Source organism: Podarcis cretensis (assembly GCF_951804945.1).
Source record: "Podarcis cretensis genome assembly, chromosome: 3".
Classification (NCBI taxonomy): domain Eukaryota; kingdom Metazoa; phylum Chordata; class Lepidosauria; order Squamata; family Lacertidae; genus Podarcis; species Podarcis cretensis.
In genome coordinates this window covers 66442555-66469947 of record NC_137172.1, presented here as the reverse complement: position 1 = coordinate 66469947, position 27393 = coordinate 66442555, and the positions used below count along the sequence as shown (strand labels likewise).

At 39.7% G+C, this 27393-nt stretch overlaps 1 protein-coding gene across 5 annotated transcripts in view; it reads right to left on the bottom strand.

Moving 5' to 3' along the window:
* Window positions 1-3056: 3056 nt before the first annotated feature.
* Window positions 3057-27393, bottom strand: part of ARHGAP18 (Rho GTPase activating protein 18) — a 65649-nt gene continuing 41312 nt past the window's right edge. For all 5 annotated transcript variants that reach the window (XM_079970786.1, XM_079970787.1, XM_079970784.1 and 2 more), the window contains exons 5-15: window positions 25043-25203; window positions 22113-22278; window positions 17472-17563; window positions 17173-17250; window positions 15431-15590; window positions 14045-14127; window positions 12655-12861; window positions 11159-11323; window positions 7119-7243; window positions 6539-6600; window positions 3057-5576 (exon numbers count right to left, since the gene is read on the bottom strand). In XM_079970786.1, coding sequence (XP_079826912.1) covers window positions 5485-5576; window positions 6539-6600; window positions 7119-7243; window positions 11159-11323; window positions 12655-12861; window positions 14045-14127; window positions 15431-15590; window positions 17173-17250; window positions 17472-17563; window positions 22113-22278; window positions 25043-25203 — 1391 coding nt within the window. In that variant the 3' untranslated portion in view covers window positions 3057-5484. The remainder of the gene's footprint in view (window positions 5577-6538; window positions 6601-7118; window positions 7244-11158; window positions 11324-12654; window positions 12862-14044; window positions 14128-15430; window positions 15591-17172; window positions 17251-17471; window positions 17564-22112; window positions 22279-25042; window positions 25204-27393) is intronic.

The following is a 27393-nucleotide window of genomic DNA, read 5'->3' as shown; positions in this document are numbered from 1 at the left end:
AAGTGTAACACCTGATTTTTAGTAACTGAAGTTTAAGAGGAGCTGTGCATACAGTGTTTTGTTTAAGCCTGAGACATCTTTAAGTTAAAGCAAACAAGTTAACTTCTACCTGAAGGAACACATTTTCTGACTTTAGTTCAATAAGCTTTTCTTGTGTTTGTTTGTTGAACTCCTGCCTGAGACTCTAAATCATTAAGTTTTCCCTCACACAAGTCCCCCACTAGACAATCTGTGGTAAATTGTAGAAGTTTGTGTAACTGGTGTACCCTGAGGTGGGTGGCTATATTTCATAGGGGGCAGTTAGCAGATCTGCCACCTTATTATTTGGTGGTATTAAGTGGTGGGTCTGTTACAGTTGCATTCACATCCTGTATTTAAAGCTCTATACCGCTTTTCAATAGTCATGACTTCTCCCAAAGAATTCTGGGAGCTGTAGAGTTCCCTGAGAAATGTTTTGGTTGTTCAACCGCTCTTGAAATTGTAGCTCTATGAAGTCAGGGGTCTTTTAACAACTCTCAGCACTTTTAACAAACTACAGCTCCCAGAATTCTTTGGCGGAAGTCCTGACTGGTATCAGAGTGTTTGAAATGTATGGTTTGAGTGTCACCATAATTCCACAGTGCACATTGCAGACTGACAGTCCATCCCCTGTTAATCTCTCTTTGTGGTCTAAAGTTGCAAATGCACAATCCCCGTGTGCCCACTGTGAGGTGGTACAAACCATTGAAAAATCTATTGCATGTACACAGCAATACATTTGGATAACCTACAAGCTCCTAAGGTACCTTCCTTATTTGTGTAAACTAAATGTGGGTTAAAAAAAGAAATCGAATTAAGCACAAAACTCTTTTAAGATAGTTCAGGAGTGTGACATGAGGCACTGGGTAAGACACAAACTACTGCAAGTGGGTGTCTGCTTGTGCAATGGGGATTCCCCTTCCTCTTCTCTCTCCCTGTCCCCAAATCTGCCCAGGGTGGTTGGAATACACCCACAGCACTTTTTGAGGGCATGTAGAAGGTTCTAGGAGGCAGAGAGAAGAGAAATGGGAATTGTTGCAGGATCAAATTTCCATTGTGCAATCAGGCAGACATAACTGGATGTCGCCCACTGCTATGCTGTTAACATTTTGACACCACTAATGTCTCTGGTGTATGGGTTTTGCAGTGTGTTTCAGAAACACTGAGTGAGTGATATTTGTATTAATGCTTACACCCCAGTAACAAGGCTACTATCATCTCATCATCAACCCTCTAAGGAAGAGAGAAAAGACCCTTGTTATCTTTTCCCACTCAAACCCCTTTCTATTGAGTAACACAACTGTTTTTCTGTACACTGCTTAGGAATTCTTTAACCAATTTATACACATATAAAATTCTAAATAAAATACAATATGTAGTTTGTAGAAGGCAGGTACTAAATTCCATTAAACCTTTTTTGGGTCTATAATTGAGAACAAGGCAATAATGGTCTTGTTTAAAATGGTACCACCAAATTGTTAGGTTTCCCAATGATTGTGCAATATTAAATTACTACTGCTCTCCAAGGCTACTTTTAAAAAAATACTTACATTGTCAGATAAAGCAGACTAATGGCTAACTGAACAGCACAAACAGATGCTGCAGGTAACAGGATTAAATAAACCGTACAAAATGAATGATGCTTCTCACTGTTACTGACAGGTTTAAAAGGCGAAGTCTGCCACAGTTAGGTGGACCTTGCAAAAATGAGATGCAAGTGTCAGCAATGCTGAAGCAAGATTACAATTTCCATCACTTTTCAAGCCATGCCAATTTGTATTTTGATGCATACCTCTTACATTTTCTACTTAAGGGATATCCAGCGACCACATGTTAAGATCTTGTATCTTTAATACATTTGCCTCCTGCGTCCAGGCATTATTGAAGGAGAGCCACTTTATCAATAAATGCCAGGGTTTCCATACAAACTCAAAGAATATTTCAACTATTTCACTTTTCTGGGTGTTTGCTTTTTCACCTTTGAGTTCAGCTGTGGAGCAATGCTGCCACCTATGGAGGCTGTAAAGAAAAGTCCCACAAATAAAAATGGAGAAAGTGCAAGACAATTGTTCGGACCAGAAGCAAATGAGAAGATGAAGTATACCAAAAACAAATCAGAAACTGAGCATTTTGGTAGCTGGATTTAAAAACAATCAAACAGACGTGTCATCATTTAGACCTGGGCATAGACTTCTGCTATTCACTGTGGCTACTTTCCCAAATGAACCAAGGAAGGGGAAGGAACATGTCAACGTGAGACTCAAATACCACAGGCATAGCAAAAACATGGAAACCAAGTGCTGTAAATTAATAGCTTGCATATAGTGTGTGGGAAATCATTTTTGCCTGAGGGACAGTTCTCCTCCCCTCCCCCCATCTCATAGGGCCACCCACCTTTCAATCATCTGGGGCAATGATTGAACTTTTTGCTCAGCAACTGATGAATGTGCAGTTCAATTCTGCTCTCTGCAGGGGTCTGTTTTGCCAGCAGGATTGAACCCCAGTCACCTCAGCTGACTGACAGGTGGATGTGGCTCGGGGTAAATGTCCTCGTGGGCCAAATTAGAGCTACTGGTGAGCAAAGACTAGTCTACAAACCAGAAGTTCCTCACTCCTGTTGTATTCACTAGGCAAAACACTCCCACACAGCCCCAAAACGAATAAAATACAGACAAAAAAACCAAACAACACCCCTCATGCAAACAAAAAAGAAGCAATTTAAATTTAAATTGTAACATTGGAAGGGGCAAGCAGCTCTGGCTGGCTTCAAGGGAGATGTCTGAGGATGCAATGGTGACCACTGGGGCCCAGGTTTAAATATGTATCATCAACTGTAAATACAGAACTAGGCAAATGTCACATTGTATTAAATTAAATGGCATACAAGGATCTGACTGCATATGTGTGTCATTAGATTCAGTGCAGAGACAAATCTTTGGACTGCTCCCCCCCCCCCCGAGACTTCTGTTTTCAAAGACCTGGTGATGTGCCCTATGCAACAACACACATACACAGAAAAGGAAAACACAGACTCACCATTTTTCATCTGAAACATTTTATGTACAAATCTACACAAAGTGTGGTAACTCCCCACCCTTCCCCATTAACTAGTCAGTGTATCTGTTGTGTATACTCCACGTATACACCTCATAAATCAAATTAGATTATGAAAATTCATTTACATATATAAAAGAGCTGTTCAAATAGTAATAAAAATGGCACTAACCCTGCAACAAAAGTTATTTTTTAAAAAAATCTAATCTACAGGCCATTTGTAGTTTAATGACCGCTACAGCTGTTCCCAGCAGCAGTAATTGTTTCTGATTCAAATACCTAAAATTTCCCTTGCAATTGAGTCTGATTTGCAGCAACTACAGACTGTAAAGTATTACAAAGGTTGCATAATGCATCTCATGTTACCTGTTAAACTAGGTTCCAGATTCATAAACTATTCTGCCTTTAAAATTTCCTCTTTACCAGAGATGGCTAGTGGGAATCCCCAGTTATGGCTGCATGCCAATCAAGGAGAGAAGGGAAAACCATCCTGGTAGCCATGTGGACTGTGGCAGGAGAGATAAGAGTTCCAGGAGTTTCCACCTTAAGGATGCAGGATTCACAGCCCTCCAGATGCTGTCAGACTACAACTCCCATCAGCCCCTGCCAGCATGACAAATGGCCAGGGATGATGGGAGTCCAAAGACACCAGGAGGGCCAGAGATTCCCTGTGCTAGCTAGTTCCTGCTTAGACAAGCTTTCTTCTCCCTACTTTACTGACCTGAAACAGTCAAATCCCACCAAAGTACCAGATCATGAAAGGTGAGGCTTCAAAAACCAATACAGTCATTTTATGGCAGGAGATTAGGTCACAATTCCCTGGGAATGTTGCAAGTGCAGATACCACTGAGGTTTGTGCCTCTGAACTTCTGACTCTTCTGATAGCCTATTAATTGTGGAGCAAGAGAAGCTAGAATAATTTCAGTGACACAGGAACACGTGGTTTGTCGGTGGTGCAAGAGCTCATAGCTACCGCCAAAAATGAATGTCAGTAATACTTCCTTGTTGAAAATAGGAAGGGATCTTAAGACTTGTATCCTAGCAGTAATACATTTCATCCTCTTTTTGTCATTATTTATACAAGCTTAATTTCTGTTGATTTTGTTTCAGAAGAACAAAATACAAAGGTCAACATGTCCTTACAGACATCTGCTGTGAGCCCCACCTACATAAGGGTAAATGCTCATCTGCATACAATTTGCCTACCCCTTCCACTGTAGGGAGAAAAACACATCTTTATGTTCAACCACAAGTGAATCGCTTTTGATGACAACTTTGTTGTTAAGAGAATGCTTAAGCAAAGCCCAGGGCCATACCTTTCATTATGAGACTTTCAGCCATGTTAATCTGCACAGAATGCACAACAGTGTGCTCAACGACTACACTGTAAGCTTCAACGTGAGTATGCTGAAATTAAAAGGTCATGAATATTATCTTTGGACTTCACTGACTTTAGACAATACTGAATTGAAAACATTATCTGTGCATATGTCTAAGACATTGGGGGATATTGGACCCTTGAATGATCATTGATATGACTACTCACATTAATACCACACATGGAGACACTATACATATTATTCTTTTCCCAACCTGCATAGATTGCCCAGTGTGAGTATTGCACTCATCACACAGAAGCATCTATATTCAAATTTTCACACTATTGTCAACATGGAATTATGAAGGAAATGCCTAATATGTTATGGAACTTAAGTTCCACATATATTTCCTTTCCCTAGAATGCTTATATTTGTAGCAGCTCATTAAGAATTGAGAAGACTGTGGAATCTAGGGTGGTAATACAGAGATTTTCTTTGGTTTACTGGCTTCATAGCAAGTTAGCTTTCCCATATGAATGTGTTTCTGGAGACAGAAAGGGTAGGTACATTGTTTTGTGTGACTTAAACAAATACATGTAGTAAGTTTGTGTGGTACTCTTTGTGCCACTATTGTCCTGATTACATAGGGACTACAAGCACCATTTATAATTTGGATGGCCCAATGAAGGAACATCTAATTTTTACAGATGTCTTCATTATAAAAAATTGACCCTTCATTGGAGAAATGAAGCCATAACAAGCAATCTGAAAGTAATGGGAATTAGATGGGACCATACCAAAGGCACAATGGTTCCCATAAGAAAAAAGTTCTGTACATACTGTTCCTGTGCAACAAAATCAGTTAAGATCACAAAGCTACCTGCCCTACCAGTTTTGCTTCAGTAGTTTGCATTGACTTGGGAGAAAGGGAGAAGGCTTTCTGTAAGCCAACTGCAGCACTGACAATGCCCCTTAACAGTGCAATATTTGTGAAGTATCAAATGAATACATCACGCTTTTATTTTGGTGCACATGAACATTAGTTTTTTGCAAAAATCAGTCACAGTTATCTCTTTGTAAATTAAAAAAAAAGTCAGCAGTTTTTAGATTTTATAACCCACTCAGCATTTGGGTTTAGCTGATGCAAATCCTTCATGTAGGTATCATCATCCAGGCAGCGTTCACCTGTTAGGAAAACACATATATTATGTAAAACTACAGATTATTTTGAAAATGATTAAGACTGTATTCAAAGAGGAATAAGTCCTACTGAGCTTAGTGGAAGTTGTTTCTGTGTCAACATGCATCGGATTATGGAAATAGAGGAAATGAAGACCAACCAAGAGATAAAACAAAACCACAACTCTGATTGAGTTAATAACTGAAGCAAACCATAACACCTAATCACACAGTGATCTCAGTAGATCAGATCCTGAATTCTAAGTGAGTTCCACACTGGTTCAGAGACAGAAGCAGTAAAAACCACTTAGCGGTCAACTGCCATGCATTGCAGTACACTTAGGGAATCCATACTAAATTCACCCTCCAAGCCAGTTACTTTTAGATGGGCAAGTCCAGTATGCCCCCAGCTTCCTCACCCCATTTGTCTTGAAAGGATGGTCACTTTATGCTTCACCTTACGGAGCACACCAATCTTTACTGCTCTCTCTTTTACTTGTACTATTCCAGCAGTTGTGAACGTATAATGATAATCTAATTAATTAGGCCCTGTGCAATACATCTCCCCTGCTGAGAATCCTACTCAGCTCTGAAGCTGGCCAGTTAATACCATACCATGGCTAAAAGGAGAGTGGGTGGGTGCTGAGCTCCCTGCAAACCTATTGCCTGTTTTTTGAGGCAGTGCTGATTAATACAGCCCTCAATCCTCATTGGCTGCCACTGCATGAGGACACACATTGCCAATAAATCCTCACCTCGCTCTTTCTACTCCTGTACATTCAAACCTGCACATCAGGGGAAAGCTTCTAGCCTAATTCTTGACATACATCACTTCCAAAACAATAGGTATTGGGGGCACTTCCATGTAAGAAATTACTCATACACCTGTATGAGGTCATTCCAGCTGCAACATGTGCTTTAAGCAAAGTTTGAAACCAGCACCAAGTCTACAGTGTAAAGAGCCTTACCAATGTTCCCTCCAACTTCATATAAAAACACTTCTTCTTTCTTCAGAGACTGGACGGTCCCACTACAAAGGAATGCAACAAAATTATTCAGCAGAGTACCAAATAACTTGCAACCAAAAGCTACGAGATGTGCTTAGGAAAATGCTCTACAGCTCAGGAGATTTGCCAGTGTGCTAAAATTATCTTGCTATCTTTCTCCATCTGTTAACTTACTGAATAAACATCTCATATTGGGATGATTAGAAAAAGGAGCTACACGCTACGATGAATTGCATGGAAACAAAATTACTTGTAGAAACTTATATACTCAAAGGTCCACAAAGGTGATTTGCGGAATCCTATAGTCCCCAAGATGCCCTCACAGAGACCCACAGCACTGTGCCCTAAATATACACTGGTCCCTTGAGCTTAATTATGTCAGGGTGCGTTTGTTTTTTTCTTGCTGTAGAATCAAGTCAACACAAAGAAGAAGAAGAAGAAGAAGAAGAAGAAGAAGAAGAAGAAGAAGAAGAAGAAGAAGAAGGGGAGGAGGAGGAGGGGGGGAAGTTTGGGAGAAAATGAGAGACAGAAATGCTTGTACCTTTTTTGGCTGAGGAACCTGGCCACTACATCACAAGCTTTTAGTTCTTCCGTCAGCTGGATTGCCATGGAAACTTTGGAAAGATGAGGCGCTTGCACCCGTATTACTCCCTGAGGAACATCAGCCTGCAAAGCAATAATGGAATTGGAATGGAGCAGCTTGCAGCTGGCTTTGAGGAGTTTCTCCAACCATAGTGCAGAATAAATAGTTGGGACAGCTCACGTACTGAATACTCAAGTTAGGGATATTGTATGGAGAGCATGATGGCAGGGTGGGTGGGAATTACCAGTTATACAACTTTGCAAAATGCTTACAGACGCCTATATTTTATATTGTTACCACCACATTTGCACAGTCAGGGCACATTATGAAGCATGCTTTTGTGATATTACATTTGCACATTAATCGGATCCTGTTGTGCACCGGAAACTAACAAAATATTATTCTTAATTGTACCTTAGGTTATTATAAGAACATTTCTGAACCAATTAGATATTTTTTAACCAAATGTGAATTCTCTTTTCAGTTATACTACAGACCTAAAGAAAAGCTTTTATGCAACTCTTAATTGCAAAATGTGAAGAAATGAGTTTAATTTCAAATTCTGAATGAACTATCTCATATCAAATTATAAAATGAAATTGCTTTTAAAATCTTAGGGTTCTTTCCTTCTTTAAAATCCAACACATCCTACATAAAATTTTATTATAACCTATCTTATTAGTTGTAATCCTTGGATAACCTCTGGAAGGTTTTTGCTACTATAGCCTGGCTTCTCATATACTAGATTTAATAACAGGAAAGAAAGCATTGGTAGTGCCAGCAGAGCAGGTGGGATCCACTTCTCAGCTTGCAAAAAAAGAAAATACAAACTCTTTTTTATTACAGAACAGAGGCACACATAATAAGGGATAGGTGAGTTGGGAAGCTATATGTAGAGGGTTACAAAGTCTTCCTATTAATGTGTAGGGCAAGAAACCAATAGCTTCCAACTCCTTCCAGAAACTGTAATAATAATAATAATAATAATAATAATAATTATTATTATTATTATTATTATTATTATTATTTATGTTGCCTTCCTTTAGTGCCTACAGGCCTGATATGGGTCCCAATTTGGCCTACAAGGCCATTTCCCCCAAACTACGACCACTTGCCCAACCACTGATGTTATATGTTGGTGCCAATTGTTGGTGGTTGCAAAGTGTTGTGCTTATCCAACAGCAAGATCCACAGAGTTCCCATCATTGGAACCTCCCCAGTGTAGCTGAGGGGGACTTGCTGTCAGTGCCTATCAGCTGGCAGCTAGTGAGTCTCACTGGGATCAGCTACACTGCAGAGCTACTGATCAGGAAGCTGAGGACGTACAGTCCTTTGCAAGCCCCCCGCCCATCAGATGATTCCCTTTCAAAGCACTGCCTGTACCCACAACAGTTTGATTTCAAGCCACATGGGCAACTGACACCACTATGATTGGTCCCAGGGGACTGACAGGTTGGTTGACACAGGGTGGAAGAGATAAGGATCCACCCCTACTTTACTGCATCACTCTATATTCCTAATGGCCAAGCTGACTTTTGCCATTTCTAGATAGGTCTAGACCAGCGTTGGCCAAACTTGGGTCTCCAGCTGTTTTGGGACTACAATTCCCATCATCCCTGACCACTGGTCCTGTTAGCTAGGGATGAGGGGAATTGTAGTCCAAAAACAGCTGGAGACCCAAGCTTGGCCAACACTGGTCTCGAGAAATAATTTGTTCAGTATCAAGATGGCCTGAAATGACTGAAGCCAGCTATATCCAGTAGATGTTTACACAACACACTGAAGGCATGCTGTGTAATGAGCCCCACTTGCCTTCCTGCTACATCGTCAGGTGACAGCCTGAGTCACCTTGACTTGTACTGCGGTGACCAGGGACAAAGAGTGCATGGCTCACACTCATTAAAAGACAATGGGAAAAGGGAATAGGAGAACGTGCTAGATCTTCTTACTCTCCTGAGGTTCCCTCTTGTCTATACAGCTGCATACAAAGTGCATGGCATGATGCACTATCCAAGCCCATAAACAATAACAACTTTTTTATTTTCCAAGAGAATTCAGTTTTAAATTTTAGTTTTGAAATTGCTGCAATTAAGAGAGCTGACCAAATTTTGAGGATTCTGCATGCTGTGCCCTAGATACATATGAAGCAGTGAGCTATAGGGCCTAATTTTAACATCAAGAGGCCACATGGGGCTAAGGGTAGGGGAACCCTTTTCTGCTTTATTGCCGGATGCTTTGTTGCCCAAATTCCCTCCCCCAGCCAGGTCAGAAACTGGAATGGTGGAGCACAAGGAGTTAAACTGGGAAAAGGTTTACCTCCTGCTCTTATTTTATATTTAAAAGTTAAATACACAACACCCCAAAAATTTGTAACAAAAATGCCTACCATCACCACATCCAGTTTGGCCCCCAATATGCCAATAGATTATAATGACTAATCATTATTATAACGTGATGAGCCAGTGCAATTTTGCATTCTTCCACAAGATGTCTCTAATTCACTAAATTGTGAATATGACTTTAGTTAATGATGGGTTACACACATCCAAAGAGAATCTGCATTCAGAATACAGTTCATGTATGTATTCTGATATTTGATCTTAACACAGGCTGGGTATAATTAATTAAACAAAGTTATGTTTAACCAATTGAGAACAACAGAGCAGCAAGTATTTACCCCAAAACGCTAGTGACTGTGAATTGATTTGTACCTTTTTAAATACATACATATATATATATATATATATATATATATATATATATGTATATATACATACACACACATACACACACATATATATTCCATACTTTAAAAAGGGAATGGATTTGGTTTCTTCTGCTGCTATTCTTACAGATACTTGCATGACTGTTTTTAGAGACTGTGTTCTAAAATCAACTTTATTGTTTATTGGCATTTATTATGTGGTGCACTGGGACGCAGGTGGCGCTGTGGGTTAAAGCCTCAGCGCCTAGGGCTTGCCGATCGAAAGGTCGGCGGTTCGAATCCCTGCGGCGGGGTGCGCTCCCGCTGCTCGGTCCCAGCGCCTGCCAACCTAGCAGTTCGAAAGCACCTCCGGGTGCAAGTAGATAAATAGGGACCGCTTACCAGCGGGAAGGTAAACGGCGTTTCCGTGTGCGGCTCTGGCTCGCCAGAGCAGCGATGTCACGCTGGCCACGTGACCCGGAAGTGTCTCCGGACAGCGCTGGCCCCTGGCCCTTAAGTGAGATGGGCGCACAACCCCAGAGTCTGTCAAGACTGGCCCGTACGGGCAGGGGTACCTTTACCTTTTTATGTGGTGCACTAATCTGGATGCCAAACTGACATAAGAAATAAACTTCAATCATTTCAGAGGTGCTCTTCTACTTTCCTCTGCTGAAGCAAGTATGCAGTTTACACCCTTGCTCAGGGCCATGAATCTTTACCTTTCACTCTGAAAGTGAAGCAAGAAAGCTAGGTACGACTGAACCATGATAGTTTCGCAACAGTAAGCAAGCGCTTTGGAACGTTCAAGTGTTACAAATATAGGCCTTCCAGACTGGAACATCTAGCCATTTTGATTATCTTAGTAACTAAATACATGTTATAAACCCTTCTTTGCTAATAGGCAAGGCATTGTTTTAATAAGATCATGTTTTTCAGATAATTACATTTATTCATCAAGAAAAGGCAAATTGTAAATATGGCAGTGCTGCTATTTTATCACTACCACTAGCTCTGGTAGTTCCAATTGGAGAGCAGCCTTTACCAAAGGTCAAGTCCTCCAACTCAGGACGCAAGGGAGAAACATGCTAAGAGGAAGGCATGCTTGGCAAACCCCCACCATGATTAACTCTGGCCCAGAAACCTATGTCCCCACTGTGGAAAGACGTGCAGATCCAGAATTGTCCTCCACAGTCATTGTTAAAAGTGTATTTATGGAAAACAAGCTTACTCAGCTACAAGCAATTGCCAAAGAAGAAGATGACCTACTTTAATTTACTGAAAGTTGCTTGCTTACCTCATTGACACTTTTTACATCATTGACATTTTTATCTTGCTTCTCGTGTTTTTCACGGTCATAAGCCATTTTCTTCAGCAATTTTTTCACAGCTTTGTCCTTTTTCTCCTTTTTCTGACTTTCAGTATTTTGCTTTCTTACTTGGTTCACAAGGAATGTAGGAATCTAAGCAGACAAAAAATCTATTATTAACACCATTGATACAGTCGGCTCCTATAAACAAATGTTTATATCCTTCTAGTGACGAGACATATCAAATATGGAATAGCAAACACCAATATTTATGTCAAACAAGAACAGAATTATATTGTTAAAAATGAGACTCAAATGATAGATGCAAAGACACGGTATGAAATATAATTGCACAGAACCTCTTCATAGTAAAACCATATAAGGTGTAGCTAATCATCTCAGGTCAGTTTTTGTACAAGTAACAGGTCTATATTGGTGTCGTGAAATCAGACTGCCCCGCAAGCAGTTTCTCATGAATGGTGCTCTGCCTTCCATATTGTTGTTTGCATGTGTGAATAAACCCACAGAAGGGCAAAACTAAGCTTTCAACACTAACGTATATGGAAATAACCAATATATAACCAAATATGGCACTAATGGTATAATTCACTCTAGAATTTGTTTTCTGTCTTTCTGTGTAATGCATACTCAAGGCAGCCTACAACCACTTAAACATGATTAATAATATAACAATTACATTTCTAGAAGAGAAAATCTCTTTTCCTTCATTGAAGCTTTTAAAAACATCTGTTGGGTGTTTTTATTTGGTTTATTGTATTTTTATATTTTTAGCTTGTATATAGTTCCAAAACCAAATCTAGTGAAGGACAGCATATAAATACTTAAATATAATAAACAAGTTATTGTTTGTTCTGAAATACAAAATAACATTTACAAAGTAGGGGCTATTTACTCTCGTCATGAGTAGAATATGCAAAAAATATTCTAAAACACACGAGGATTCATTCTGTAAATATTCCTATGGGGAATTATGTACGCCATCCATATTTTGAACTACATTAAACAGGCATATTTTATAGCTTACGCTGACCTTTCTCTTTTTTTACACAAAACAGCTCAGTATTATTATTATTATTTATTAAATTTGTATATCTATGTAGCTCTTACATCCAGCTGCTCAGAATGAATCGAGTCATCTGCATTGTGTGTGTGTTTGTGTGTATGTTCAATAAAATTTGTAAAATGCTGGCCCTTCTGTTTGAGACAATTCTCTAATGCAGAGCTTTCCAAACTATGTGTCACAACACGTTAGTGTGTCAGCTGCAGTGTGTAGGTATGTTGCACGAACGCTCCCCACGCTCCTCCTGGGGCTGGAAAGGGGTTGCCGTAGTTTCACCTCCAGTTTGCTAGTAAAAGTGAATTACTATGTTGTGAAATGATGCATGTCTAAAAACTGTGTCACCAACATGAAAAATTTGGAAAGCTCTTCTCTAATGACAATAAGCACTTTTAAACAAACTTACAGTCCATAAAAGGTTTTGGTTTCTAATCATAAAACGCATGACATTTGCTGTCCCAGCCGCCATAACGAACTCGCTTTGCTCTGTGTTCTTTGAGCCCAAACCATGAAACATGAAGATGTTTGGAGCCATAACCATGGCAACATTCTTTAGGGTCATTTTATTTTTATCTCGGTGATCAATTACCCTTTGAAGAAATTCAAGCAGTGCCTGAAAATGAGAACAGCATTGGCAAAGTAGGCATGTGCAAACAAACAAGAAACATGCTCAAATAGTGCGCTTTTAAAAAAGTTTATTCTAGTATGTACACAGCGTTAAATCAACTAGTAACTTCAGTGGTTAAACTAAACAAGTGATTTCTCCAAAAATCAAAGTCAACTTCCTTTTACCTTCAGTAAAAAGAAAGGTAGGCATCTGAAATCTTTATTCTGGATCAGAGATAGCCAACATGGTGTCCTCTAATAATAATAATAATAATAATAATAATAATAATACCTTTATTGTCATTGTACAACTTGTGTACAATGAAATTAAACGAGCCTTGTTTAACTACAACTTCCATGAGCCCAAGCCAGCATGGCCAATGGTCAGGGTGATAGGAGTTGGATTCCACCAACATCTGTAGGAAACCACACTGGCTATCCTTCTAATGAATATATGTTTGACTAGGTCAAGCATATATCACATATTCAAGGTTGCCCTAGATTTTGTTTAGCTATACTCTGGTTCTTTGCAAGACCAGCAGTCACCCTATCTCTGGGCTGCCTCACTCCTTAAAGGTAAATTTGTGTTAGTGGTTGTGAGATTTATTATGGGCCTGGGAAGGGACCTTGTAGGCCATCTAGTCTAGCAGCAAATCCAGAGGTAGAGTATCCATCAGTGGCTGTCCAGACCCTACCTGAAAACCTCCAGTCTGGAACAGTCCATCATCTCTCTAGTTAATTAGTTTTATTGCTAAATTGCTCTTATGGTCAAGTGATTTCTCCTAATGTTGAACTGATAGCTATCCTCTAAGCCCATTAGATCTGAGGCAGCAGAGAACAAGTGAGAGCTTTTCTGATATTTGAGGAGTGCTACCATATCAGTCCACTTATTCAGGGTAAACATATCCCATTCCCTTAACCTCTCCTCAAACGAAAGGTTTCCATACCCCCAACCATCCTTTCTGAAACCATTCTAATTTGTCCACATTCTCCTTTGAAGTGTGGTGCCAAGAATTAGGCCCTGCACTTACACCTTTCCCACAATCAAGATTCCAGGCCTATCCTTGTGGTAGAAGCATGGCTCTGGAACCCCAACTGGGGAGGAAGAGAAGTGGGGAGTAGCCCTAGTTGCTGTGGGTAGAAGTGTAATTGCAGAAGTGCTTTTTTAATGGTGAAGTCTTAAGTCTAACCTTAAGAGTATCTCTATTTCCGTCTGGGAGAAGGAGGACCAAAAGATTCAGTGCTTGCAGCTGATGCTTCTTTGTTGGAAGTTCTGTCAGTGAAACATGCAAATCTCAATTTGTGAGTATGTTTTTGAATCATTTTGCATTTTCCTCAAAAATATTATTGTTTATGGATTTCTCTTGGTTATCTTCACAGGTAAAAAGCAGCCAAGACATTTTGACACCTCAGGCAAACCACAAAATGGCACCCCACTCCCCGTAAGGTAAGAAGGGGAGGTGAACATCAACATCAGGAACAAAGGAAGTATAAACATCTACATTGGGATTGCTAGCCCTGTGGATCCTGCCACATGAGGCAGTCGCCTCACCTAGCAACTTGTTTTCCGATTCTGCTTCATGACTCAACTGCCACAAGATCCATTATTACCAATTTTGGGATTCATGATTTCCCAGGTAATGCCTTACTTTTGCTACTTTGTTTCATAATGTAATGCTTATGAATACAATATTTAGTAGACCAAAGAAAAATCCTTCACAGATGAAACATCCATTTATGCCCACAACTATGAAAGGAATTTATGACAGTCAGTAAAAAGAATGGCTTAGTATCACATGCTAAAAAGCTCTTTGTTGACCATGCTTCTGGTATTGCTGCATTGCAAGTCATTTGTGGTGCTAAATGTAGTATGGGAGTCCCACATCTCTGGAGGACTTTTTAGGCAGCAATTACAATCAACAACAACATCATTAGGTGTGTTCAGCAAGCTTGAAAATCTCCATGTAGACATTTTCTTTAAAATGTTTACTGATAACCTAGCCATCATGGCAGACAGGGTTGCCAACTGGAATAAAATATTGGAGGGAGGTAAGCCCCACCCTACACAATTATGATTTTTTTTCCACTATGAAAGACATAAATACCATTTTATGACTTCATCTACTGTTTGCTGAACAGTATGAGGCACTTTTGTATAAAAAACCATTCTGTGTATTTGTGTTCAGAGGCAAGCAAGCTAATGGACTATTTGCAAAAAATTTCATGGACTCGCTTGCCAATGAAGAATAGCCATGCCCAGAAAAGATTAATGGTGCAAGTGGTTGTTTAACTGTTCCACATCAAAGACTATGAGGGAGAACATTTTCCAGAACTGTAGGAACACAATTCTTGTATGTGCAACATGTGATTCTACAACATGGGTTTTTAACCTGTAGCCTGCAAGGCCATACAGGTTTTTTCTCCCTGTGGCTCTCCAGAACTCCACAAAGTTTGTTATTTCTAGAAATGTTTTTTTTGGGGGGGTTATTACTGAGTCCTCCCATAGGTTCCCTATAGGGATGTAGGAAGGCTGACCTGGAAAAAAAGGCCTGCTCTGCATAATGACTTATGCTTACTTTGCACATCCTGGAAGGCCTTGAGATACTCCACAGTCAGCAGCGGTTGAGGCAGTTCTCGAATAAAGAGTTTCAGAAGACTTGCTGCATCGTGCTGTTTTACATTTTCCCAGTGGAAAGTCCCTTCATAAAACTTTGCTTCAAGCTCCTGGCAAAGATTCTAGAAGACAAGAGGCTGAAAAGTCTTTATGCACTTCACACATATATTTAATGCTTTTAAAAAAGGGGGATATGAAATCGTCTTATTTATCCAAAACATCAACGCTAAAACTAGGCACACATTTTAACATAAAAAACTGAGCTAGGTTTTTGGGTGTGTGTCAATTATATGTCAGGGCGTAGTGCTAAAAATGACGTTTTGTATTTCCTGTGTTTATATAATGCTACATATGCTGTCAAAACAGATACTCCATTTGACAATGGATCTTCTTTGTGCTCCCTGGCCCATTAACAGTATTCAATAGCAAAAGAGGATGTGCAAAGGCACATTCAGTGTCATGTATCAAAATGCTCTCTATTTATACAACATCTCTAGAAATATGATCAAGTGTTGCAGATGCTTGAATTCAAGTGTTTTGAATTCCATTTATGACTCTTCAGATGATTAACACATGATGCCAATCTTCCTAAGCCAGGCATGTCCAAAGTCCATTTTGGGGGCCTAATCCGGCCCACCATTCAGTTCAATCTGGCTCCTGTGGCAGTTTATTTCCCAGGGTAAAATCCTAAAAAAATCTCAACAACTTCAACCCCCCAAAAAGGCTAACAACATCGGTTGACCCTATGGTCGGCCCTTACGGCCCTTCACTTCATCAAATCTGGCCCTCTTTTTAAAAAGTTTGGACACCACTGTCATAAGTTAACAAGACACCTATCTGCAATTCAACATTCAGGTTAAATGAATAGCTCCTGTGGTCTCCACACATTTCTCTCCAAAAAGAGCTTGCATGCATGCTTATTTGGCTATCTAAACAGAGGCTTGCAATCACTCTGCATGTCTGGACAACAGGGATTTGTATTGTATTTACCCTCCCCGCTCCATTATTGCCTATTTCATCTCAATGGAGCTATGCTTCAATTCAGCCACTTTGCCAGGTCAAGAAAATTTCTATGCAAGCGTAATCCACAATTAGCAGGCCCAGAGTATGCACATGATGCTAAATATGAAAACCATCTGCTCTAGATTTAAAATTTGACATGCACAGTGATAAAAATCAGGTATGAAGTGCAATAAAAAAAGAGGATGAGTTTTTATCAACAAAACAAAAAACCAGTCCATACACAGATGCTCTCAGAGGGACTGAGAGCAAAGGCTTGTTTACCCAGGTGGCTAACCACAATCCAGGATAACATCAGAGTAATGAAGGATCAACATGTAGGAAGAATAGAGTCAATTGTCCTTCACCCTGTCCTTAATTCAATAAAAGAATACCTATAGCAATGCATACAAAAAGCCTACATTTGTGAACAAACCAGAACTCACAATGTAATAAAATAAGTTTTGGAAAGCAGGTTTCTGTCACACACACTCCTGCTCAGTCACTCAGCTTTGGCAAAACCACTGTCAGTTGTCCAATGATTAATATAAAATTGTTTTTAAGATACGATTGTTATAATCATAAAATGTCGTAAGGATCTCAAGATCTTGCCACTGAACACAAGTTACCAAATTATTACTATTATTAATAAAATATATGTAATTAATCTAACACTCTCTTTCCAGAATTGAAAGATTAGTTTACCTTTACCCTTGCTGCCACACCCGGTATTCGAAGAAGCCCTTCTGTATCCAGCTTTCCTTCTTCTATATGGGAAATGAGCTGCAAATTAAAATAGAAAGTATCTCAACTCAAGTTGGCGGCAACTAAAATGCAAGTTGAAAAATAGAAAATTTGTTCTACTGAAAACTAGAATGCAGCTGTGGCTAAACAGTTACAAGCTTTTCTGCGCACTGATGTAACTATAGGTGCCTTATATGTTTGCGTTCTGCTGAAACCTAACTGGTATAGAAGAAACTGACTGGTCAGCCTACAGTACTCACTTTTTGAAAAATTAGTGGTATCCGGATGCCTGGCACCCTCTTCTGATCTTGTTCTAGCAAAACTGACAGTGGGACACCAAAAAGACCAGATTCTGTATGAAACAACAAAAGACAAACAATTGGCTTATGACGACATGAAAAATGGTTTCATAGACTCTTCTCCACTATGTTCAGATCAACACAGTTTATAATTAATAAATCCAGACAAACAATTTACAGTCCAATCCTATGTACACTTAGCAAGGAGTAAATCCCACCGAATAGAGTGGGGTTGAATTGTATGCATATTCACCCAGAAGCAAGTCCCACTGCATTCAATGGGAATTTACTGCCTGTAAACATGCACAAGGTTGAAGCATCAGCCAGCTCTGCATATTTGAATAATGCATGCTAAAAGGTAAAGGTAAAGGTACCCCTGCCCGTACGGGCCAGTCTTGACAGACTCTGGGGTTGTGCGCCCATCTCACTTAAGAGGCCAGGGGCCAGCGCTGTCCGGAGACACTTCCGGGTCACGTGGCCAGCGTGACATCGCTGCTCTGGCGAGCCAGAGCCGCACACGGAAACGCCGTTTACCTTCCCGCTGGTAAGCGGTCACTATTTATCTACTTGCACCCGGAGGTGCTTTCGAACTGCTAGGTTGGCAGGCGCTGGGACCGAGCAGCGGGAGGGCACCCCGCCACAGGGATTCAAACCGCCGACCTTTCGATCGGCAAGCCCTAGGCGCTGAGGCTTTAACCCACAGCGCCACCTGCGTCCCCTAAATGCATGCTAGCTAAAAGCAAAAAGTTGCAGACGAACCCTACAAAGCTGACCCACTTCAGAATTCATTGCAAATTGAAGTGTCAATAGTATTTTCAAACAGACATTATTTCTTGCTGCATACATCCCTCTACTACCATATGAATTAGGTACATTTCATCTTCTCAAATAGCAGGATTGAAATATTCTTCTGTTTTTACATTTCTGCAATCTGTCTTGGCATTACTTGGCTATTATTGTATCTATTTTTTAAGACTTTTCAAACATTTAAAGCAAGAAAGGAGCTCTAGCAAAAATAAATATACCATAAGTAAAGAAAAGGAGGAATACTTCCAAACATTTAACCTTTGGAATAGCTCACTGACACGTACAAGATTGTAACCTCAGTCATTCTATTTCCTGCTGTATGAGTGGCCTGTGAACAGGGCCCATTCTAACTAGAGGGCATTAGGCAAACTATTATTGTCTTTGCCTTAGCTGCTCATCTGCAATATAGGAACAAAAATGCTGGCCTTTCTTTAATAGGGCTGTTGTGAAGGTTGTCGAGATAAAGATATGCAAGCCTTTGAGCATGTGAAGTACCCTCCCGTCAAGTCTAAGTATTGGGTTGTATCCAATGGTTGTGCAAGTGGAAGGCAGCTTGCACAACTGATGTTTCTCTTCCCTCCTCATAATCTCCACAGCCCTGGTAGCACCACACCTCCCCACCGAAAAACCCCTCTAGAAGTGAACAGTGTGGACTGTGTTCTATGGGGAAAAACTGATTTGCTGAACACTAAGCAAAGGGGACCTCATGCATGTGGAGCTGCCTTCGAGTCATGAAGCAAGTGGATACAGTCCTTATTATTCACAGTGATGCAGTCACCAACCATAGCTGGTGCTGAGGTAGGGATGGTAGAGTAAACCATTTGATGGAACATCTATAGGAGGCTGTTGAGTCAGACCATTGGTCCATCTAGCTCAGTTGGGTTACAAACGCCTTGGGTTACAAACACTTCAGGTTACATACGCTTCAGGTTACAGACTCCGCTAACCCAGAAATAGTACCTCAGGTTAAGTACTTTGCTTCAGGATGAGAACAGAAATCGAGCTCCAGCAGCGTGGCAGCAGCAGGTGGCCCCATTAGCTAAAGTGGTGTTTCAGGTTAAGAACAGTTTCAGGTTAAGAACGGACCTCCGGAACGAATTAAGTACTTAACCCGAAGTACCACTGTACTGTCCACACACCAGCAGCAGAATTCTCCAGAATTTCAGACAGCCATCTCTACCAGATCTAACCCCAAGAAGCGAAGGATTGAACCTGGGACCTTCTGCATGCAAGGCAAATTCTCTACCCTGAGCAATAGCCCCTTTTCCTATGGAAAGACAATGGGGTTTTCCCAAATCAGAATACCCTCAGGAAAAAATCACATGGAACAAGAAGTTGGACTGAATCAAGAGGGTCTCTCTGTAGCCCTTAAAAATGTGTGATCTGCAGAGACCCTCTATTTCCCAGGGATGAAAGGAAAAAATGGCTATCCTAAAGCAATATTCCATATTCAAGAAGTATTTGGCATAGCTTTGGTATGTTTAACTGGACACGGCTTTTTTAAGAATATAAAAATGGAAGGTTGTGGAGGAGGGAAGGTTCCTTTACCCTGGTGTGGCTGGAAGAAGTTATTTTCTGAGCTGTGAAATGAAGATTGTATTCAGAGAACTCAACTGTACCCAGCTGTATCTCCCTCATCACTCACAGTTGCTTTCAATTATTTAGCTACTGCACTGTCGTCTCTGCTGAACCCTGACTGCAAGTTTTGCCCAAGAAGATATTTGATTAACTGGTAACATGTTTCAGGTCCTTGTAAAACATTAAAGAGAAGGTCAGAAATACAGGCAGTTAACAAAATGGAAACGTTTCCTGTATTTCATAGGTTACTTTTAAATCTGTGCAATGCTGCTGCTTCAAATTTAGCTCTGCATTATGTTTTATTATTTCTACACATTTTTAATTCATATAAGCTGCACTTAACTTCAGATTGAAGGGAAAGCAAAGGGGGAATCCTCTTAATCAACCAAAAAATAAATAAAATATTCCCAGTCCAATGTGTTTAACCAGGGCTGTACTCACTAGAAGCTAATCTGGAAATATACAAAACTTCGGTTTAAAAATAAAGCTTTTTAAATGTAAAAGTCGCATCTAAAACATACAAGTGAAACTAAATAAAAACAATGAAAATGTTAATGGAGAATTTTCAAATATATACAGTCAAAGACACATATATTTGCAAGTCAACAATCTCAAAATCAGTATTAGAGGTCAACTTTCCCTAATAAAAATTCTGTTCTTCTAAGCCTATTTTACAGAATGTTGACTTTACAGATATATGCATGCAGTACCTAATTACACATTTGTATTTTCAATCAGAGGAGCAGGGAAGCAACACTGCTTTTCCTCTTTTTTAATAGGAAAAGGACTTGATAGTATGCCATTTAACTTGGTGATCTCAAAATGTTCCCAGTTGCCCATATCTATATTAAAGGTAAAAATATATATAAAAAACCAATATGGACTGTTGGTTGGGAAGTCCAAAAAGAATCCCTGTATAAGGAATGGAGAATGATATGAGTGTAGAACTGAAGACTTATGAACAAATAAAGAAAAAGAAGTTACTCATTTGGATTAAATTACAGGCTTTGAAAATTTGACAGGCCGCCTTTGCTCTGGTGGAGGATGCCATCACTCACTCACACACACACCCCAGAACTGGAACGAAATCTCATGCCAAACTAGAAACCACAGGAAAAGGTCATAAAGCTGTAATTTTCATAAAGCGTTTGCCTAGAATAGGAACACTGCAATTATATTGTTATGTAACATAAATTACAATTTTGTTGAGAGCCTCCAAGTGCAGTCATGTTAAGTTATTTCATCCCGCCCTATAGATCATAATCAATATGGATGGTTCTCCACAAACAAAAATAAATCATGGTTGAGAGCACTTTTAGAGTTAAGCTTCTAAAGATAGGCAAAGGGAAGAAACGAAACGTTCAAGCAGTGAAACAAGCATGACAGCATTAAGGACAAGCTTAGTGAAACACTCCATCAGGTTTAAAGTAGGAAGAAGTGGTATATTCCTAGAAATAAGGGTGGCTGGAAACTACTACGTTTCTTTTCATGGTGCAGCCTCGTTTGGCATGATTCAGCCAGAGTTTGAATCTGTCTCTCTCATTACAGTCAATGCAACTTGAATGTAATTAAGTTGCATTGACTGTAATGAGAGAGCTAAGATCATGCTTAACAGGTCGCCACTAAACCTGATGGAATGCAAAACTGCTTCATATGGCATGGATTGTACCCATCCTACTCACCTGACTACATACGCCAAGCCACAACCCTTTAAAACAAACACATTTGGTTTGCAGGTTCTGTTGACCCCCAGTAGATACCTGAGGCTCATTACTTCATTTAGAATACAAGAATACACAATGCGATGCGTGTACAGTGGCACCTCGGGTTACATACGCTTCAGGTTACATACACTTCAGGTTACAGACTCTGCTAACCCAGAAATATTGCTTCAGCTTAAGAACTTTGCTTCAGGATGAGAACAGAAATCGTGCTCCGGCGGTGCGGCAGCAGCAGGAGGCCCCATTAGCTAAAGTGGTGCTTCAGGTTAAGAACAGTTTCAGGTTAAGTGCGGACCTCTGGAATGAATTAAGTACTTAACCCAAGGTACCACTGTATAGCGCACCCCACCAAAGCAAATGGGAAGTCTCAATGACCTTATTTCATTTTTGCCCCAACTTCTACAGTTTTCATGGGGAAACCAAAAAAGTAACCTCAAAGATTACACATACAGAAATGCACATCAACATAGTAGCACTGCAAATGGAAGAAACTGACCTTTGGTTTTGATTTTTATTGCTTTTTGTGGCTTCAGTTCTGTTCCAAGTATATCAAAGAGAGCTGTCAGCTCAATTAGTGCCAGAGCGTGGACCTTCTTCATATCCTGAGGGGCAAGGTCTCCAATCTTTGTTGTACCCGTTTTGTCTTTTGGCAGTCTGAAATTCTAAGAGTTTAAAATAGCAGCATTAAAGTCTACTCTCTAACAAGCAACAAAAGGAAGCGGGAGCTCGTGCTGCATTTCATATTGTGCATATTATTGGGGAAGGTATTATTTTTTGCTATAATAAATTCACTTTTGAACTACTAGTTTAAAAATTCCCTCCCCTCCCAAGCATATTATTAAAATTACAGCTTCATTGGGGACTTGTACACAGGTACCAAACAGGAGGTACCTGTGGGTCTGCGGTCTCTGTGGGCAACAAAATAAGGGGTGGAAGGGTTACCCATGCCTTAGAAGTGTTTGAAAGTGGGTTACCCATACCTTGAAAGCTTTTGCCTGTTTGAAAACTGAATGCATGCCAAGAGCCCCGTGCATCTTTCTTTAAGCAATCAACGATGGACAAATAAATTCGGACTAGAGCAATGAGCACCTGATCATCAAGTGAAAGTGTTTTCATCCCTAGAAAAGGACCTAAAGCCTGGTCTAAACAGCTGAAGTAGTAAAATAGTTCCTAGAACTATAAATCTTCAAACTGCAGGTGGTTATGGTGAAGGTTGCATATGTGAACGCTTCCCAGCCCATTACTGAACACAGAAAACTAGATTAAGACTCTGCAGTTTCACACTTTGTTTTCCATGAATGCCCCATTACCAACAATGCAATCAAGCATACTGTTCCTGGGCTGTACCATTTAGCCACCTCTTCTACTATTTTTGCATGCACAAATAACAACATGCATTTATTTATTTCACAAGATTTATACACCACTTGTAATCAAACCTCAAAGCAGTTTACAAAAAGATTATCAGTTAAAATTAGTGAAAAACAACTATCTAAAAACAGTCAAAAGATAAAATCAACAATATTTTTTTTTTTTTATAATAATTTTTATTAATTTTCCACACATAAAATGAAGAACAATGTAACACAGTATTATTTCATAATCATCGGTTCATAACCTTTTTTCTTTGACTTCCCCATACCTCCCTATCCCTGCATCCTTGTTTAAAATTCTTTAGCAACCCTTAAGTCCATTGTCTTAGTTCTTTTTCATAAATATTTCTTAAGTTTTTTTTGTTTACTGCTGCAATTCTTTACTTCTTACCCCCTGACATCTTAACATTCCTCAATTTTACAATTATTTTTAAGATATATCTTGAAGTTCTTCCAGTCCTCTTCCACTGTCTCTTTCCCCTGGTCTCGGATTCTGCCCGTCATCTCAGCCAGTCCCATAAAGTCAATCACCTTTGTTTGCCATTCTTCCAGAGTAGGTAGTTCTTGTGTCTTCCAATACTTTGCCAGTAGAATTCTTGCTGCTGTAGTGGCATACATAAAGAATGTCCTATCCTTCCTTAACACCACTTGGCCCACCATACCCAAGAGGAAAGCCTCTGGTTTCTTAGGAAAAGTCCACTTAAGAACCTTCTTAATTTCATTATAGATCATTTCCCAGAAAGCTTTAACCTTTGGGCAGGTCCACCAAAGGTGGTAGAAAGTGCCTTCAGTCTCATTACATTTCCAACACTTATTATTAGGCAAATGATAAATTTTTGCAAGCTTGACTGGGGTCATGTACCACCGGTAGATCATTTTCATAATATTTTCTTTTAAAGCATTACATGCAGTAAATTTAATACCGGTGGTCCATAACTGTTCCCAGTCAGCAAACATAATATCATGACCTATGTCTTGTGCCCATTTAATCATAGCTGATTTCACCGTTTCATCCTGTGTATTCCATTTTAACAGCAAGTTATACATTCTTGATAAATTCTTAGTATTGGGTTCCAACAATTCTGTTTCTAATTTTGACTTCTCTTTCTGAAATCCTATTTTCCTGTCCTGTTTAAACATCTCATTTATCTGATGGTAATGCAACCAGTCTCGAACCTTAGGTTTTAGTTTCTCATAACTCTGAAGTTTCACCCTTTCACCATCGTATTCTATAATCTCATGATATTTTGGCCATTTAGAATCCATATTAAGCTTTTTTACTTCCCTAGCTTCCATTGGTGACACCCACCTAGGGGTTTTACTTTCCAACAAATCTTTGTATCTAATCCAAACGTTATACAATGCTTTCCTTACAATATGGTTTTTAAAACTTTTATACACCTTTACCTTGTCGTACCATAAATATGCATGCCAACCAAAACTATTGTCATACCCTTCCAGATCCAAAATGTCAGTATTCTCAAGAAGTAGCCAGTGTTTCAACCAGCAGAAAGCTGCTGATTCATAGTAGAGTCTTAAGTCCGGCAGGGCAAACCCCCCTCTATCCTTTGCATCAGTTAAAATCTTAAATTTAATTCTGGGCTTTTTGCCCTGCCAGACAAATTTTGATATATCTTTCTGCCACTTCTTGAAACAATCCATCTTATCCACAATCTGCAGCGTCTGGAATAAAAACAGCATTCTAGGCAATACATTCATCTTAATAGTAGCGATTCGGCCTAACAAGGAAAGTTTCAGCCTTGACCATATTTCCAGATCCTTTTTAACTTCTGACCAACATTTTTCATAATTATCCTTAAATAAATTCACATTCTTGGATGTTAAATTTACCCCTAGGTATTGATAAAATCAACAATAAGCTTAAAAACCAGATTAAAACACGTCAACACTCTACATGTCTGAATATGTAGTACTCTCTATCTCTTTGAACTTGAAGTTCTCCAGTGTAATTTTGGAGGTGCTGCAGAAGATAAATATATTAGAAACCCCCACAGAATGAAAGATATTAAAGCAAGACCAAAAAAGCACCTACAGGAAGGAGTGTGTCATCCTCTTTGCCCTTCAAGACTTTGCCTGCTGGGTCATCTTTGAGCGTAGCTGCCTGCTCCGAAAATGATATTTCCAAGTTAATGTCCGTTTCAGTCACTGGAACATCTTCTCTTTGATGATCATAATCAATATGTTGACAAGATGCTAGATGTGGTGAAAAAGAAATGAGGGAAATGGTCATTAAAGTTTAAATGCAACTTTCCCCCCTCTTCCATAACCATATTTGAGGGGGGTGCTGAATTAATCATGGATTGGCTCCAGAGATTCATGAACAGAGAATCTGCTCACAGAATGCTTCCACCTTCTGACAGGTTATGGGAGCCTTTATGAACCTCGGCTGGATCACAGTCCCCTTACACGATCATATAACTGCTTTGCAATCAAGGCACATTATGAAGATCACAAATTTTTAGAATCCTCCCTCCCCCTAATAATCTTACTGTTGTGCTGTTAAAAAAAAAATTCTATACTTCCTAGCATGTAAACCTCCTTGATGGTAAACCTCTATTATGTTACTGTCTCTAGCTTAACAAAGATAATACCACAACTAATGTGCAGCATTGCTCAGTTTCAAAGTTAATATATTATCATCATTTTTCAATCATGAGGCAAGTGTGATGACTACTGCAGCTTTAAAGTTTTTTTTAAACACCACCTAATTATCAGAGATTATTATCAGAGATGAGAAAATTACTTCGCTCCCCTACTTTGCTCACTGCCCCTAACCCTAAACACACTCCCAACTTTTACTAACAAGCTTTTAGTTTTGAATTTCACTTCAAGAATATTTGGTGCCTTTGAAATGCCAGGCAATTCCTATTGCCGTTGGAAAAACAACTGCCCCCCACTATGCTCTGCTAAAACAACACTGACTATTAGCTCCTTATTACTGACGAGCCTCTGGCACAGCCCAGAAACAGGTGCTGAAGTTTGTACCCAGCAAAACTGGGACAATTCTGCAAATGCAACAGATTTCTCTCCCATTCCAATCCTGGCAGCAGAGCTGCACTTTACAGCAAGGTTCCCAACAGCTGTAACATATCAGAATATACACAGGCTGATTTAGCTTTTCCCTTTTCATTCAGTGCTATGAGAGTGTTAGCATATGGAAATTGCCTTTCAGAACTTCTCCATTTGTAAAGGCTCATAAAGAGGCACTGGAGAAAAAAGAACCAGATGTTATGAAATTCTTAAATAAAATGCTTGGTAATTTTCCAGACCAAGATTCTACAGCAGTTTACTGGCATAAGCCCTGTGCTTTTCTGTCTGCCTCTCTGCCTTGTGCTGACCCAGCAGTTTGGCAGCAATCCCATCTTTGAAACTGTTCTTGCTAGTGAATGGCTGCCTGGTGGCTGAAGCAAACAGAGAAAAGGCTCATTAATGCTCCTATAAGCACATATTATTCAGCTGACGGTATCTTTCTGTTTCACAAGATTTTGTATTTCCAATTTGGCTCCTGCTTATTGAACATGTATTCAGAGTTCTGAAATATATTGATAATTAGTAATATATCCCATTTTTAATACCAAACTTCATGGGTATCATCCTTATCATTAGTGATAAAAGCAGGGCTCTTGTTTTTCTGCTTATTTGGAAGCATACCTTTCTCCTGTTTCCCCCACGCCCCAGTCAATTATATACAGGCATTTATGGCTATCATACACAAATCCCTGTTTTGTAATTAGTCAAATTTCTGACGATGCTTCCTTATCCTACTTTTAAGATGTCCTTGTCTCTCAGGCTTGAACCTAGCTGCTTTTGTATATGCTTCAAAATACAGTAAGGTTGCCAAGTCATTACTCTGGTGTCTTGAGATTTCCATAAATACATCCAAGAGTTGAGGAACTCTAGTTCCATTATGAGAGTACAACTCAATTCAGTGTGCTTTAGTTTTATTTACAGTGGTACCTTGGGTTAAGTACTTAATTCGTTCCAGAGGTCCATTCTTAACCAGAAACTGTTCTTAACCTGAAGCACCACTTTAGCTAATGGGGCCTCCCGCTGCCGCCGTGCCGCAAGAGCACGATTTCTGGTCTCATCCTGAAGCAAAGTTCTTAACCCGAGGTACTATTTCTGGGTTAGCGGAGTCTGTAACCTGAAGCGTGCGTAACCTGAAGCATATGTAACCGGAGGTACCACTGTATTATGAACTCCCAACAGCCAGATTTATATACCCATCTTAATCCAATGTCTGGATTTCACAGAGCTAGTCAAATGCAATTATTGCAATTGTTTTATTAACTTGTTTAATCTGCTCCTTTACAGTTTTTGGAAAGACAAATTGGCTAAAGCTTGCCATTAGGGTGGTGCAACTGTCCCAACACCAGGCACATA